Source organism: Onychomys torridus, chromosome 1 (genome assembly GCF_903995425.1).
Source record: "Onychomys torridus chromosome 1, mOncTor1.1, whole genome shotgun sequence".
NCBI lineage: Eukaryota > Metazoa > Chordata > Mammalia > Rodentia > Cricetidae > Onychomys > Onychomys torridus.
In genome coordinates, this window is record NC_050443.1 from 123,420,742 (window position 1) to 123,436,301 (window position 15,560).

The 15,560-nt window shown below is 51.5% G+C and overlaps 1 protein-coding gene across 1 annotated transcript in view; it reads right to left on the bottom strand.

Annotated features, from left to right (window-relative positions):
• Lrp5 (LDL receptor related protein 5) overlaps nucleotides 1-15,560 on the bottom strand; it is a 104,402-nt gene that overhangs the window by 43,808 nt on the left and 45,034 nt on the right. The window contains exon 6 of the mRNA XM_036177974.1: nucleotides 977-1,373. Coding sequence (XP_036033867.1) covers nucleotides 977-1,373 — 397 coding nt within the window. The remainder of the gene's footprint in view (nucleotides 1-976; nucleotides 1,374-15,560) is intronic.

A 15,560-nucleotide genomic window follows, 5' to 3' on the forward strand; every position in this document is an offset into this window, starting at 1 on the left:
TAAGTCCTAAGCTTCCTGACCTGTTGCCTAAGCTGACCACCAGACCGCCTGCTTCCTCATCCCGGAGCTTCAGTTACCCCACTGCTCCCTCTATCCATTCTCTTTGGGAACAACACTATCGGGCCCAGGGTCACTGAAGGACTACTGCAGCCTTGAACCTTCCTCCAGGCCCCTTTACCAGGTGCTGCCCCCAAGGCCCTGCTACCCACCTGCTTCTGGACCCACACACATAAGCCCTCCAACCTCTCCGGCTTACAAGGCCCCACAGGTAGGCAAGATACGGCAAGATACAGCAGGATACAGCCCTGGCACCAGCACCTGTTAGCATCTGCAGTACCTGCTGTGCTCTGGGCCATCACCATCAAAGGGAAACACACCTGGTGCTTACAGCCACTACTCCAGACCAGGCCCTGTCCTTCAGGGCAGGTTCACACCCTGCACCAAGCAGAGAGTCTTCACAGCCCCACCCCAGCATCACCCCCAGAGCTCCACGGCACCTTCCCCATCACAGCCCGCTCAGGAGCCCCCTTCAGCACCAGGCACAGATGCCGGGGTCTCAGCAGCTCCATCCCAGCCATGTCCACTTGGTATTTATATGGTTTCTGGAGATCCCAACATATCCTCATATCTGCCCAGTAAGTACTTACCTGCTGAGTAATCTCTCAAGCTTGGTGGTGCTTGTTTTTTAATGTGGATTCTAGGGATCAACTTGGGTCCTTATGCTTACAAGCAGGAACCTTACCAACCAGACCATTGCCCAGCCCCCCAGGCTGTCTCACCCATTGCCCAATGGCCTGTGCCCAAGCTCCTCAAACTCAAGGATCTGCTGCAGCAGCAGCCCTGGGAACTTGTCCTAGAAATGTTCGTTTCAAACCTGCCCTGTTCACTGACTCGTAACTCTGCATATTAACAAGCATATCTCAGGGGTTGGGGTACAGGAGAATGCCCCAGAGCCCACCTATAGTCCCAGCCTTACCCCATCACAGGGTGCAACACAATGGCCCGAGGTTCATCCAGGTCCTCAGACACCAGGATCTTTCTGGAGGTGCCATTGAGGCGAGTCACCTCAATTCGGTCTGTGCCTGTATCTGTCCAGTAGAGGTTCCGGGCGACCCAGTCCACAGCAATGCCATCAGGATCATTGATCTCAGTGTTCACAAGTGTCTGTGCGCCTGACCCATCCAGATATGCCCTGCGGATAGCCCGCACCTCATCATCTGTCCAGTACACGTAGCCCTCCAGTGGGTCATAGTCGATGGCAATGGCATGCCGGATGTCGCCCACCTGAAGCACTATATCTGTGAAGTCAGGTGTGTCCAGAGAGATCCTTCTCAGGTCCGTCCTCCGGGCCAGCAGCAGTACTTCCTCAGCCCCTATGGAGACATAAGCAATGAGGTCAGAGGGTCAGTCGCCATGGCTGAGGCAGCTCAAGAGCCTGGACTTACAGTGGAGTTATCTCGGCATGTCTCAGCCACAACAACAGTGGCTGTGGGGCTCTGTGAGGCTGACGCTGTGTCTTCCTGCTGGACAGAAGAGAGTGCTGAAGCATACAGAGGTGGAATAATCAGTCAGAAGCCCTCTAGGCAGGCCATCCGGCTTCCTCCAGTGAGAGAGCTGTTTTTGCCAGCCCTCTTGTCTCTCCTGTCCACAAACCTGCATCTGTGAAAAATCCCACTGGCAGCACAGGGCTCCAGACCCCAATTGCCTGTCCTAGCTTCCTCCTCTAGCCACCTACGAAACAGCTTCAAGCAGGTGCCCCTGTCTTGCTCCATCACCCAGGGTCAGGAATCTGTGTCGTGTTCTGACATACACAGTGCTGGGTTGGAGAGATCCTGACTCCAAAGCTCACACATCCCCCTGGACACCGGCTGCACAAGCAGGAACACAAAATGAAAGACCACTTGGCACACCAGGCAGCCGAGGGAGAGATAAAAAGCACCTCTGCAACCAGGCATCTTCTCACCGGAGCCCAGACCAAACCCACAAGTTCCTCCCACTGTGGCCAGGATCCAGCAGGGCCACCGTAGCCTCAGCAGAGCAGGGCCTAGAGAAAGGCTGCTTTCTAAACAGGGTCTACAGACAGGGGCCCCACAGGAGACAGACAAGGAATATACTTTCAATATATCTCGGCGTCACTGTGAGTTGTCAAAAGTCAACTTGGCACTAGACCCTGAGAATCTGTGGGCAGTGGAGAAGCTGTGAAACCCAGGCCTCATGGGCTGCTGTGACACTTTGGGTTCTTGGGCTCAGTGCAGAGAGCCTCTGATATATTAGCAGGAGCGTACTCCCAAATCTCCTTTCTAGTATGAGCTAATACCAGGCTATGTGGCCCCAGGAACACCATCCCTAACCACTCTGGCTGCTTGGTGAGGCTCAGATCTTTATAGCCAGGTTTGGGGGTCAAGTGGCTCCTAGAGTTTCTTCTGAACCAACTGTCTGCACCTTCACAAGCTCCAATCTCCAGAGTCTGAGCTGAAATCACACCTTAAGAGTCAATACAATGGGGGCTGGAGAGATGGTTCAGTGGTTAAGAGCACTGACTGCTCTTGCAGAGGATCTGCATTCAATTCCCAGCACCCACACAGAAGCTCACAACTCTCCTAGGGATCTGACACCCTCACACAGACATGTATGCAGGCAAAACACTAATGCACATTAAAAATAACAATAATTAATTTTTAAAAAGTTAATAGTAAAAGGCCTGGGGTAGTAGTGAACACCTTTAATTCCAGCACTTAGAAGGCAGAGGTAGGTGGATCTCTGTGAGTTCCAGGTCGGCTTGGCCTACACAGTGCATTCCAGGATAGCCAGAGCTACACAGAGAGTCACTGTCTTGAGGTGGGGGAAGAGTCAATACTAGGACACACACCTGAGAAAGGGGATGACGTGGCCACCCCAGCAACCTGGCAGAGCAGGATGGACATCTGCCTCTGTCCCAACCCTCCATGCTGGGCTAGCAAAGCACCTCAGGAAATACTCACAGAGCCTCATGAAGCCTTGGGGACCCAAGTATGACTTCAACTCTGACACAAACACCCCCTATGCTACTTGGGTCAGGATACAGCTTGCTCCCAGAGTTGTGTCACAGTCGGCTCTCAAGTATCCACAGAACCAAAAATGTCAGGGCCAAAGATGACCTCCGGTGTCACAGGACCACCCACCTACAGTTAAGAAGGATTTTGCAGCAGAGACAATAGCTGGGACCTCCCATGGCTGGCCATGTAGCTCTCAAATGGCAGAGAGCTGCCTGTACCCATGCTGGCTTGCTCAAGGTCCCTCAGCACACCTACTTTGATTCCCTCACTAAAGGGAGCAAATGCAAGAGCCTCCTACATAGGCTGGGGAAACTGAGGCAATAGATGAATAAGTAGCATTTGTAAGAGTCCTAAGCACCCAACAGGAACAGAGACCCAAATCCACACTGCCTAAGAAAGGTGCATGTTGGGATGGAAGGAAAGTAGAATTTGGAATTTCAACAGATTTTTTTCTCCTCTGGGCTCCATTCTCAACATGTTCTCTTAACTGCTCACCTGTCCCTCAAGGCCCAGGCTACACACCTCCTTCTGATCTTTTGGCCCTCTGTGGACAATTGCCAGTGTGCCCACCCCACAGTCTCACGGGGACTGGTATGGGCCCTTTTGTACTATGTTGCATCCAGAACAGGGTTCAACCCTGCAAGGAGATGCGGCCCTGGGGCAGAACCCACTCGGTATGAACATCTGGGTAGGGCCCACTCTCTGGGCTTATTTCTTCATCGGCCAGGCGGTGCCTGAGTCACTTTCTGGCTCTAACACCGAGCCAGGTATCACGAGGCTCCGTCAACATGATGGGTAAGAGATGTCTGTGGTGATATTTTGTGTATAGTCTAACAAATAAAGCTTGCCTAAAGATCAGTGGGCAAAGCCAGCCTAGAGGCCAGGCAATGGCAGTACACACCTTTCATCTCAGAACTCAAGAGGCAGACAGATCTCTGTGAGTTCAAGGCCACCCTGGGCTACCCAAGATTGATCCAGTCTAAAAGAGAAACAGAGCCAGGCAGTGGTGGCACACACCTCTGATCCCAGCCCTAGAGAGGCGGAGACAGGAAGTGATATGGCTGAGTGGAGAGAGGAATATAAGGTGGGAGGAGTCAGGAGCTCAGTCTCTTTCAGGCTGAGGATTTTGTAGAGGTAAAAAGTCTCTCTAGTGGCTGGATGCTTTGTTTCTCTGATCTTTCAGCATTTATCCCAATATCTGAGTTAGGGTTTATATTATTAAAAACCAATTAGGATTCGTGTAACAGATGTCTGCTTGTAGAAGATACCCAAGAAGGGCCAGGAAAGGCTCTAACTCTCAGGGCCTCTGTATGAGACAGACAGTGTACATCAACTGTCCTCTGACCTAGACCAGTTATGGCAGAGGAAGAGGAGGGAAAAACAGACTCGTGTGCCCCTTCACACTCCCAGGGTCAAAGAAGAAAGACCAGAAAGTGAACAATACCAGCAATCTCAAAGTGTAGGCAAGAAACGCAGCTGGGGAGTGGGGAAGGCTTGAGGGGCTACCCTCTGGCTCAGGAGCCTCCGCCATCACATGGCAGAGTCCAGCAGAGTGCCCCCAAGGACTCCACACATGGCCTAGCCCTCTGAGAGTTAAGTCAACACAAGGTCTGAAAGCACACCCAGCAACATGGACTCCTCCCAGCCACCAAAGAAAAACTGTGAATTAAGTTCATTGCTGAGCTAAATCTGTGGTTGCTAAGTAACTTGGTCATGACGAGCAGACCCCAGGGCTATACAGCATTTTGAGTTTTGCTAAGAAAAATACAGACGCCCTAACAGGGATGCCTGAGACAGGACCACATCCCAGCCATGTACCCAAGGTGTGAGGGCATGGCTCAGTACACAGGCTTCCACAGGGCTAGTAATGTAAGGCTCTGGCCAAGGTCAGGCCAGCAAAGGGCAGCTGCAGAGGAACCTCCCACCAATGTGTGCCAAGGCTGGTACCCATGGGTGGCATCTGAGAAGGAGGATCTGCAGAAGTGAAGTCATAAGAAAACCCCTGGTGCTGCAGGACAAAGGACAGTGCTGGCCATGAAGAGGAGAGGCCTGCCTACAAATGCTGTTTGTTTAAACATCAAGGAAGCAAACAGTTTAGAAACTAAAAGTTTACCAAATGCTTGCTTTTTAAAATTATCTTTCTTTCTACTCAAGTGACGAAGATCGGTGAAGGCCCTTTACTCAAAGTGAAACCTTCCCTTCTCTGAGGCACTAACAACCACTAAACCTGGCTGTGTGGACATCTGGCTTCTCCACTTCCTCCAGGGACATACAGGACACAGGAAGGAGTATTCCCACTGCAGGCCAGGTGCCAGGCACAGGGCACAGCCTTCACAGCCTAACCTGCAATTTTAATAAGTTCATTCTTTCCCAGATCTAGGGTTCAGAAGTCAAGAGTCAAGGTGCAAGCTCTCTCCCTGGGCTCCGAGGGAGGGTGGTCCTTCCTGCTTCCTTCAGCTCCTGGTGTTGCCGGAAATACTTAGTGTTCCTTGGTTCATTGCCAATCACTCTGATCCCTGTCTCCAGCTTCGCACAGCTGACTACCCTGTGTGTCTCTATGGCCCTCCTCATAGGTGGACCCACCATGCCTCTGCTTCATTTGGTTACCTCAAAAGAAGCATGGTGTGCAAACTAGGTCACACACAAGGTGCCGTGGCAGGACACTTGGGGGGGGGGGGGGGGGGGGGGGATGGGATAGGACCATGCTGGAAAGAGGGAACTCCAAGAGAAGGGACAGCTGTACAGTGACACAGTGGTCATTCGGGAGCGCGGGTGGGCAGAACAGGCTGTGAAGTATAAGCTGAGTTCAGCATGTTTGCTTCAAGGAGAGGGGGGGCCTCCGGTGGGCCACACTCCGCTGAGGACCCACCACACACAGGGCACCAGGCAGCTCCAAACCCAGCCTGTCCTTAAGGAAGCCACAAACAACAGCAGATAAGGTTGGAAAATAGTTTCCACTAGGGACCCACTAGGGAGAGCCAGACATCTCAAGGAAAGAGTCTAGTCCTGGACAGTGTGTGACTGCACACAAACAAAATCTCACTCATGAACACTGCCGCCCGAGCTTTATCATCACCCCGTGTGTCACAGAGCGTAATTCTTCCGATTTTCTTATTATCTGCGGTAAAACGCAAATATCATCCTGAGCCCTCAGCTGTAGGGAAACCGCAGTGAGTCCTGTAGCCCATGGCTGAGGAGCGTTAATCCTTGTAAAAGGAGTATGAGTTGGGGCAAGCAAGATTGCACAGTGGGTAAAAAGCACTTGATAAGCACACCTAAAGACCTGAGTTCAATTCCTGGAACCCGTGTAAATGAGGAAGGAGAGAGCAAAGCTGTCCCATGGGTGCCATGGTATACATGGGCACATACATATACAATAAAAAGGAAAATAAAAGGCAAAGGCTGGAGAGATGGTTCGGCAGTTATGAGCCCTTGTTGGTCTGTGCTCAGTTCCCAGAATCCACATGGCAGATCACAATGATCAGTAACTCCAGTTCCAGGGGTCCTGATGCCACCTTCTGGCCTCCAGCATCACTGTATACACATGGTGTACATCCATGCAGGCAAACACTCATACACATAAAATCTTTTAACAAGAACAGAGAGAGGAAGGGAGGGAGGGAGGGAGAGAGGGAGGGAGGAAGGGAGGAAGGGAGGAAGGGAGGAAGTTAGTTAGTTAGTTAGTTAGTTAGTTAGTTAGTTCATTTTACATCGCAGGGGTTATTCGTGGCTCTAGGTGTTACCCAGGCACAGAACGTCAGGCCGTGGAGAAGAGTTATGGATGCAGGGAACACTCTTGAACTGTAAGTAAGGTTACTTACTTACATACACCATGAACCAACGTGCACTTGGACTTGAACATACAACATGTGGAAGAAGTGAAAACCATGCCAGCCAGGTGGCTCCATGCGTGAAGGTGCCTGCAGCCAAGCCTGGTGACCTAGAACAATCTCCAAGCCCCACGTCTTTTGAGTTGTCCTCTGACCTCCATTTGACACACAGAAAAATAAATAAAATAATAAATACCCAATAAAAACTTTGTAGAGAAAAGTAGAAAACGTGGGCCTGTTCCAAGCAGCTCCGTGCAGGTGGCAGGATTCTGGATCATTCAAATGTTCCTGTTTACCAGGCTGGAGAAACTGCTCGGCAGTTAGGAGCACCGGCCGCTCTTGCAGCAGACCTGCAGTCAGTTCCCAGGACCCACATGGTGGCCCACAAACACCTGTAGCTCCAGTTCCAGGGGATCGGACACCTTCCTCATGTCTCTGCAGGCACCAGGCATGCACATGGTATACATACATGTAGGAAAAACACTCATACACATAAATAATACTTTTTAAATTGTCTTTCTGGTTTATACTGATGGTTTCTTTTCTGTGGTAAACATAATTTTTTCCTTATATGAGGAAAAAGGCTTCTGAACTGGGGTCAGGGAGAGCCTGGGAAGGGTTTCCATACCTAGGAGGGATGCAAGGCTTTTTTCCCTGGAGCCACTCAAGAAATTAAAGTCCTAGAGCCAGGGCTGGGGACGGGTGGGTAAAACTCTGGAGTCTCATATAAAGGGAAGAACAAGGTGAAAGGCAAGATGAGGCCAAAAATCACATCCACAACCTGGAAAAGTAGCCCCATGGTCTTCAGTGGCCTTTGCTGAAGTCTGGGAGTAGGTCACTGGCAACTCACTGGATATGTGGGAACTGAAAAGCTAATTTAGCCCCAAGAAAAGGGTTTTTTTTTTTTTCTCTACAACAAGCAAAATAATAACCCATCTTGGTGATGCAAGACCCAATTAATACAAAAGAGAAGGCAGGTCCCCCAGGCAGAACCCTGGCCACCTCACAGCCAACCCTCCCACACAGTCCACCACAAACCCAAGGTCATAGGCTACTCCTGAAGGGTCCTGGCCCCTCAGTGAGGCTCCACACAGTCTGGGAGGTATCCATGACCCCTGTGGCTCTGCCCTGCCACCCTGCCAACTTCTTTCTCATCAAATAGAAAGCTGAGATCGGAGGAGAGCGGAGATCCAGCCCTTCTCTGTTCCCGTGACTCCTGTCCTGGTCTCCTCAGCTGCCCTCACAGCAGGCATGACCTGCTTCTTCCTTACCTCCTAGGCCTGAGGCTGTGTGGGCAGCTAGGAGGCTAGCAGGTCTCCCTTCACTCTGTTGTCTGAGAGGCCGCAAACAGCCTGGCCCTGCAGCTTCCCATCTGGCGGGTAGCCAGATTCTTTTTGTTTTTTTAGCAATTGATTAAGTTTCTCCACTGCCCCCTGGGGGGTAAGTGGTTAGACAAACGCCAAGACCGCAGCCCAGTACCTTGGCCTGGGAAACCCCACCTAATGACCACAGGGTCAAAGGCCCAAAGGAAATGGCCAGGCCCTGTCTTGGGCTCTGCTCATAACCCAAGACCCAAGTGACTGCCTGCCTCCCTGGTTCACCCTAAGGAGCACAATAAGCAGGCACAGGAAGTCTTAGCTCATCGGGGATGGCCCAGCAGACACCAGGCCTGAGTTCTGGACTAAGTCACTTGCTGCCCAGGAGCACAGAGTGGCCAGAGAGGGACAAGTCAAAGCCAATCTTTGGCCTCTTGCAGATGTGCCCCCTATTCCTCCATTTCCCAGTGACAGTTCCTCATTGGTTCTCAGCTTTCCCTCTCTGCTTTCCCTCTCTACCATGACCCTCCAGCCACTAAGCTGGTACTCACACACCAGCAATATTGTCCAATGCTCACCATAAGCTCCAAGGAAAACAGCCTCCAGGTCAGTGCCCAATCACATTCTCTACTGAACAGCACCGAACAAGCTAGTTGACCTAAGACTCAAGTGGAAACAGTCCGTCCCCTCCTCAAAGATGGAGAGATCCCTGATTTCAGCCCCAGCTCAGACACCCCACACACACATACACACACACTCCCTGTGGCAATAACATTCCCCCTGGAGACCATTATGGAGGTCAGAGGTGACACATAAAGTATGGCTTCATTGAGCAAATTAAAGGCTAGGGCGGAGGGAAGGGAAACTATAAAACATTTGGTGAGTTAGCTACAGAAGGGCACATCTCACCATGCACTGCTCTACAAGGTCAGCTTGACAGGTTTTGAATCACCTGGGAGACATACCTCTGGGTGTGCTGTGAGTGTTTCCAGGGGCATTTAGCTAAGATGACCCACCCTGAGTGTGGGGAGCAGCATCCCACGAGCTGGGGTCTCAGAAAGTACGCCAGCACTCACCTCTCCCTGCTTCCTGACTGCAATGTGGCCAGCGGCCTCACAGCCTCTCAACCATCCTTCCCGCCATGATGGACTGTGTGCACCAACCGTGAACCAAAACAATCCCTTCTCTAAGTTGCTTTTGTCGGGAAAGTGTCTAAGGCAGGGACAAGGCTCAGTTCTTCCAAAACAGCCAGGCTTTCTGGGTCTAGAACAGTAGGTGTTCTATACACAGTAACCCTTTTATTTCTTTTCAGTTTTGGTGTGTGTGTGTGTGTGTGTGTGTGTGTGTGTGTGTGTGTGTGTGTGTGTGTGTGCAGTTGCCCACAAGACAGAACAGCATCAGACATCCTAGACCTGGAGTTAAAAGCTGTTTATAGCTGCCAGACCTAGGTGCTGGGAACTGAACTCAGGTCCTCCTGAAAGAGCACTCCATGTGCTTAACCTCCAGCCGCAGCTAGTTATTTTTACTGTGGGTCACATGCTGTTCTGCAGCTCCTGGAGCTGGCTACCACTTACTGGACAGCTGTGCCCTCTGCATCAGGAGACTCTGAAGGGACCCCAGACAGGGTGGACAGAACCCTAGTCCCATCTGCAGCTGTGAGCATGCACTCACTCCTGTGCACAGTCCCCCACGGGGAAGCACAGCCAGACCAGATTCCCCAAGCAGCTCCGGCAGGAGTGAACGAAGACAAGGCTGAGAGCTGTGCATGGCAACTCCCTCCACCTTGGGGACACTATTACTGCCACCCCTCAGTGGCTGGCCAGAGTCCAAATAATTGAATACACTGAGCTATATGAAAGCACCATCTTTTCCTTAGGTCAAAGTTGACTATCAGCCGCCCACATGGTTCAAAGAAACCTTGGTAGGACCACCTGCAATCCTAGCTCTTGGGAAGTAGAGGCAGAAAAATCATCACAAGTTTAAGCTCAGCCTGATCTCAAAAAACTAAAAATAAATTTAAAAAAATACAGCTTACAAGTTTGGAGGCAAGATCTCAGGTGACATTCTCAAGTGGATAAAGCACAAAGAACTTCAAAGAGACTTCACAGCCACGGATAAAGAATTGGGGCCAGAACCCATACACTCCAACACCCACCATGTCCCTGAGGTGGGACAGAGAGGACAAGAGAAGCCCCATGATGCATCCCAGCTGGTTGCTACAGACCCCAGAGATAACCTCAGCTCTCACTTAACAAAGTATACCGATTCCTAGGCCCTGACCCCCGTCCAGCGGGAAGCTAGAAGTGAGGGAGCTGAATCCATCTGTCCTTCACAGCAGAGTCGGGAGCAGAACCTAAGGCACATGCCATCCCTCATAGGGCCTAGGGTAGAGCCAAGGAGACCGAGCATCAAAGCAGGAGGGAAGCCTGGAGCAATGGCTAACCAGGCACAGGAAGTGGGGTCAGGCAGCATGGCCAGAAGGAACTCACTATCCATTTCCAATCCATTTCCAAGAAACAGGAGGAACACAGTGAACAGGGATTGGAGGCCAGAAGGAGCTGGAACCTACATACTTCTCTGCGGACAAGCAGGAGGCCCAAGCATCAGCTGAGTGCTTTAGGCCTGGCAAGGTTCCTTCTAAGTGCTGGAGATCAAAAGTCCAGGGAGTCTCATGCCCAGAGAAAGCAGGGGGGCTGGTAGGGACTTGACAGGGCCCTACAAACCCAAAACTTTTCTCCAAAGACAAAGAGTAAGTCCCAGGGCTAGGCTAGAGTTGGGCTTGGGCTACAGGACAGGGAACAGGAGGCAGACTGAAGCAGTGGTGATCGTGGTACAGCGTCGGCCTGTGTCACACTGTTCATCACAGCCAGGAAGCACCAAGCGGCACCTGGTACCGTGCCAGCTGCACCCTGAGCCCAGGGGAAGTTTTCCTTTCTAAGAAAGGCAGATACCTGCCTCGCAGTTGAGGTGAAGGGGCTGGAGAGTTTTCTTGTATAGGACCTGGGTTTGATCCCCAACAACCACATGGAGGCTTTCCACTTCCTCAGGCACCAGGCATGCATGTGGTACACAGACAGACACGCAGGCAAAGCACTCAAACACACAAGGTAAAGAAATCACAGTGAGATGAGAGGTAGGGGCCTTGGGCCTCCTCTGGGTGATGGAAATCCTCTCTAGCTGGGTGGCAGTTACACAAATGTATCAACTGATCCCACCGGATGCTCAGAAAGTGTGTGCCTCTGAGGCAGTTACACCTGGTTATACAGAAACACAACACGATAGCATGCAGGCTGGCCATGCAGTCTCCAGGACTGTGCAATCCAATTTCCTTGCTATTAAAAATTCACAGTCCATGGCTGAGAACAGCAGCTGCCTTCTGTCTGCAGAGTCAACGCCAATCAAGGCTACAGAGCAGACTCCCTACAGGGCCTCCTTTCTTTTCCCCTTTGACCTACTTCCCTGATAAGTGACTAGCCAGCCAGACTCTGGGAACAAACACGCCCATTATTCTTGGCCCTGGCTGAGGGCTGCCTGCCCATCTGGCTAATCTGCCTGGGTGGGTGGATGCATGGATGGATGGACAGACGGATGGACAGACATGAGGATTAGTCAAAGTAGCTCCAGTTGTTCCGCCTACCCATCAGACCCAACAGTGAGGCCCTCGGTCCTTTCAGCAGCCTCCACCCACCTTCTTTTTGTTCCTGTTCCTGACAGTCAAACATATGAAAAAACCGTGTCCAGGAGAAGTGCAGCAGGGGGTAAACACCCCAATCTAGGCTCCTCCTGTCCGTTGCTTGTCCAGGGGACCCACGGCAGCAGGTCCTGCAGCCAGCTCTGCCTGGTCACAGAGTCTCTGGCTTGGTGCATCATGACCCTAATCAGTAGGACGAGTGTGGTTAAGTCACCGCCCCAAAGCCTAGGTGACTAAAGTCAGATTAGCAGGGCAAGGGGTCCACAGAGAGCAGGATGCCCAGACACTGACGGCCAGGGAGCTGCAGGCTTCGGAGACAGTCGGCAGTGGAGACTCCCAAATAAGGCCCCTGCTACTGCTGTTTTTAGCCCATTCCACATAATTGGAAAAACATGGGAGAAACCAAAGCCATCTGCTTGTGGAGGCTGCCTCAGAGGGGGCAGGGAGGGCGGCTGGCCCAGGCCAGACACAAGGGCTCTCTCAGCCTCCAGCTTCCCAGAGTTGAGAATCACCCTGAGGGGGAATCCACAACACACCACCCCAGGCCACACAGAGCCCCAGCGGGGCTGAAAGGAAGCAGATTACTTGCTGGAACATCGGCAGCTGGACTCGCTGCAGCCCCCTCATAAGTGCTAGAGGACAGAAAGCAGAGACCCCCCAAGGCAAAGGTCACCTTAGACCCAAATGCTCATGAGCTCAAAGGACAGGTGTGCAGTCTGTGTTCACCCAAGCAATGTGAGGTTTGGGGGGGGTTTGGTTTTTTTGTAACATGATGGCACATGCCTATAATCCCAGTTCTTGAGAAGTAGTGTTAGGAGAAAGGAATTTGAGGCCAGCCTGGGCTACATACTGGGTTTCAGGCTAGCCTAGGATACATAGGAAGATCCTATCTTTAACAAAAAGCTTCATGGAGCTGAGGAGATGGCCCAGTGGGTGCCTTGTTCTGTGTGAGAACTGAGTTTAGATCTGCTGCACCCATGTAAATGTCAGGCAGATGTGGTGGCCCCAAAACTTAGGAGGCAGACCAAGCTAGCTATCTAGAGTGGCCGGATCATCACGCTTTGGCCTCAGATGAGAAACCCTGCCCCATGTAGAAGGTAGGAAGTGACAGAGAAAAATACTCAATGTCAGATGCTAGGCCCACACAGACATGCTTCTCACTCACTCTCCAGCCACGCTAAAGGGGACACTCTGCTCTCTTCACCTCAGCTCAGGGTTGTGAGGCGCACCACTCCACTGGGGGCTACCCAGCATCTGTCCCTTCTGCCCCGGTTTAGGGGCATTTCCCACTCTCCCATTAAGTGGGGTTTTGATAGAGCTCCCATTGCAGGCCCTACTTCCAGGGAGACTCTGGACTGACTTTCACTTGCTCAAACTCAGGAAAACAGGACTCTCCCATCTCCAACTCCAGAAAGTCAAGTCCCAGAATTCAGCAGTCATGCCTGGGGCTCTGACAACAAACCGGGAGGAGGGCGGAGCTATGGCAGCAGCTCCCACCTACAGTGAGTCCACCTGGAGGAGCACATTCAGCCCCACTCCATCGGGCCTGCAGTCGGCTAGGAAACATATGTGTCACAGGAGTCCAGTGACAGCCAGGCCCCTGTACCCTCCTTAGATCAACACTGGCCTTGAATCTATAGAATAGGAGCCATGCACATTCAGAATCCCCAGGATGAACACCCACTTTTGTACCAGGTCACCAGCCTGTCTGTCCACTCAGTGAGATCTCTAGCCCTGTTACCACCTAACCTTGGCATCTACTTGATTCCAGACATTCTGGGAAGAATTGTTCTCTTGGACTCAAATCAGTGCCTGCCTGGTTCCCAGTTCAAGTTCCAATTCAAGTCCAGTTCCTTCTGCTGAGCAGCCAGTTCTTCAAGCACTCCATGGAGTGCTGCCACTGTTCCCTTCCTGCAGATGAAGCTGGAGCATGGGGAGGCTGAGTCCCTCTCAAAGAGAACAGTCAGGCCACGGACTAAAGCCTAATATAATGGCTAGGAGAGGCTGGAATTCAGATGCTCTAAGTTAGCCAATGAGTTTCCTCACCACCAGGAAGAATCTGTACTAGGTTCCTAGTTACAGAGCAAGATGTTCTACATGCCCATCACGTCCAACGTTCCCTTGGGGAAAGACTTTCTCCAGATCTTCATTCCTAGTTCCCTATAGATCTGTCCTTTGGGCATGGCTAGCTGCTCATCCGCTTTCCCATACAGCCCACTGTAGACCAGGTCTCTCCATGTGGCCTCAAATGGAAAAGACTTGAGATTTCACAGATGCCACAGTCATGAGGACATCCCTAGGAACCTGGCTACTCCCAACTCTGAGTTTCCTTCTCCACCTGACATTGTGATGATTCCAAGGTGCTGGTAGAAACCCATAGGCACCATCATGCCCTTCCAAGCCACCTCTGACCTCCCACTGCTGAGACACCTGCAGGAAGCCTCTGACCACCAGGACCTCAAGGCCACACCACCAAACAGGAGAAGATGACAGGATTTAGAGGTCTCATTGCTTCACCTTCCCATACCAGTCATATCTTCTGTTTTTACACTAGTATACAGGGCATCTCAACAAGTAAAACTCTGTACTCTACACAGCACCACATGCTGCAATGTGTACAGCTATGCACACCAAGGGATGCTCACAGCCTGCAAAGGACACAGGTACAGTGCATGGACGACAGAACATGGCTTGTCATCCTTTGTGGTCTAAGATCCGACCCCACTGAAGCTTGTCTCTCAGGCTCAGAGACATGGGGTTGTGTAGGTAGGTCCTCCAAGAAGAACCTGGGCTCCTCAAGGACAGAACCCATTCTCTCAGATCTCCAGATCCCTCAGGAACATGACACATTAAAAAATATTTTAGAAGCGCCTGAAATTTGTAGACTTCATCTTGGGAACAAGCCCTTAATTCTGTTGTTTGTTTTCTTTTTGAGACAGGACCTCATAGAGTCCAGGCTAACCTTCAATTTGCTATGCAGCCAAGGACCACCTTGAACTTTGGATCCCCCTGCCTCCACCTCCTGGGTGCTAGTGTGATGTGTACCACTACCAACACACCTGATTTGTATGGTGCCTTAGTGCATGATTGGCAAGCAGTCTACCAAGAACTACGTCCCCAGCCTAATTCTGGGTTCTTGATTCCTTCCCCACTCTAGCAGCCTAGGAACTGCCCACGGGATCCAGGACAGAGAGGAAGTCCTGAAGGAGGCAAGGCTGGGAATTACTAAGAAAACAGTGGACCCTCAGTCCTATTCTCATACAAAACTCTGGGCACACCCTGTACTCCTTAAGGTTACCCTGGGAGAAGGGGACTCAACTGAGAAAAATACCTCCAACATTGGTGCACTCAGTCCTAAATTGAATGTCTTTTCCACACCCCTCCCCTCAAAGGTCAACGCGAAGAGCAGGCAAAAGATCGCAAAAGCCTGAGGTGGTGGGAATGGCGTTTTCCAGACAGAGCAGGTCAGGTGCTCACATGAACTCAGAGGCTGACTGACATCAGGCACAAGTTCAAGTCAGACAAAATCCCCAAGCAGAGAAGCGTGGTGGGGTGGGGTGGGCATGAAGTCCTGCCCCTAGTCAAGAGGCTCTTTGCAACTGAGAGCTTCTGAGAGAGAGGTAAAGTCAGTTTTCTTCAGTGACGTGACACTTAGTCAACCAGACTCCGGGCCTCATAATCAGGAGTA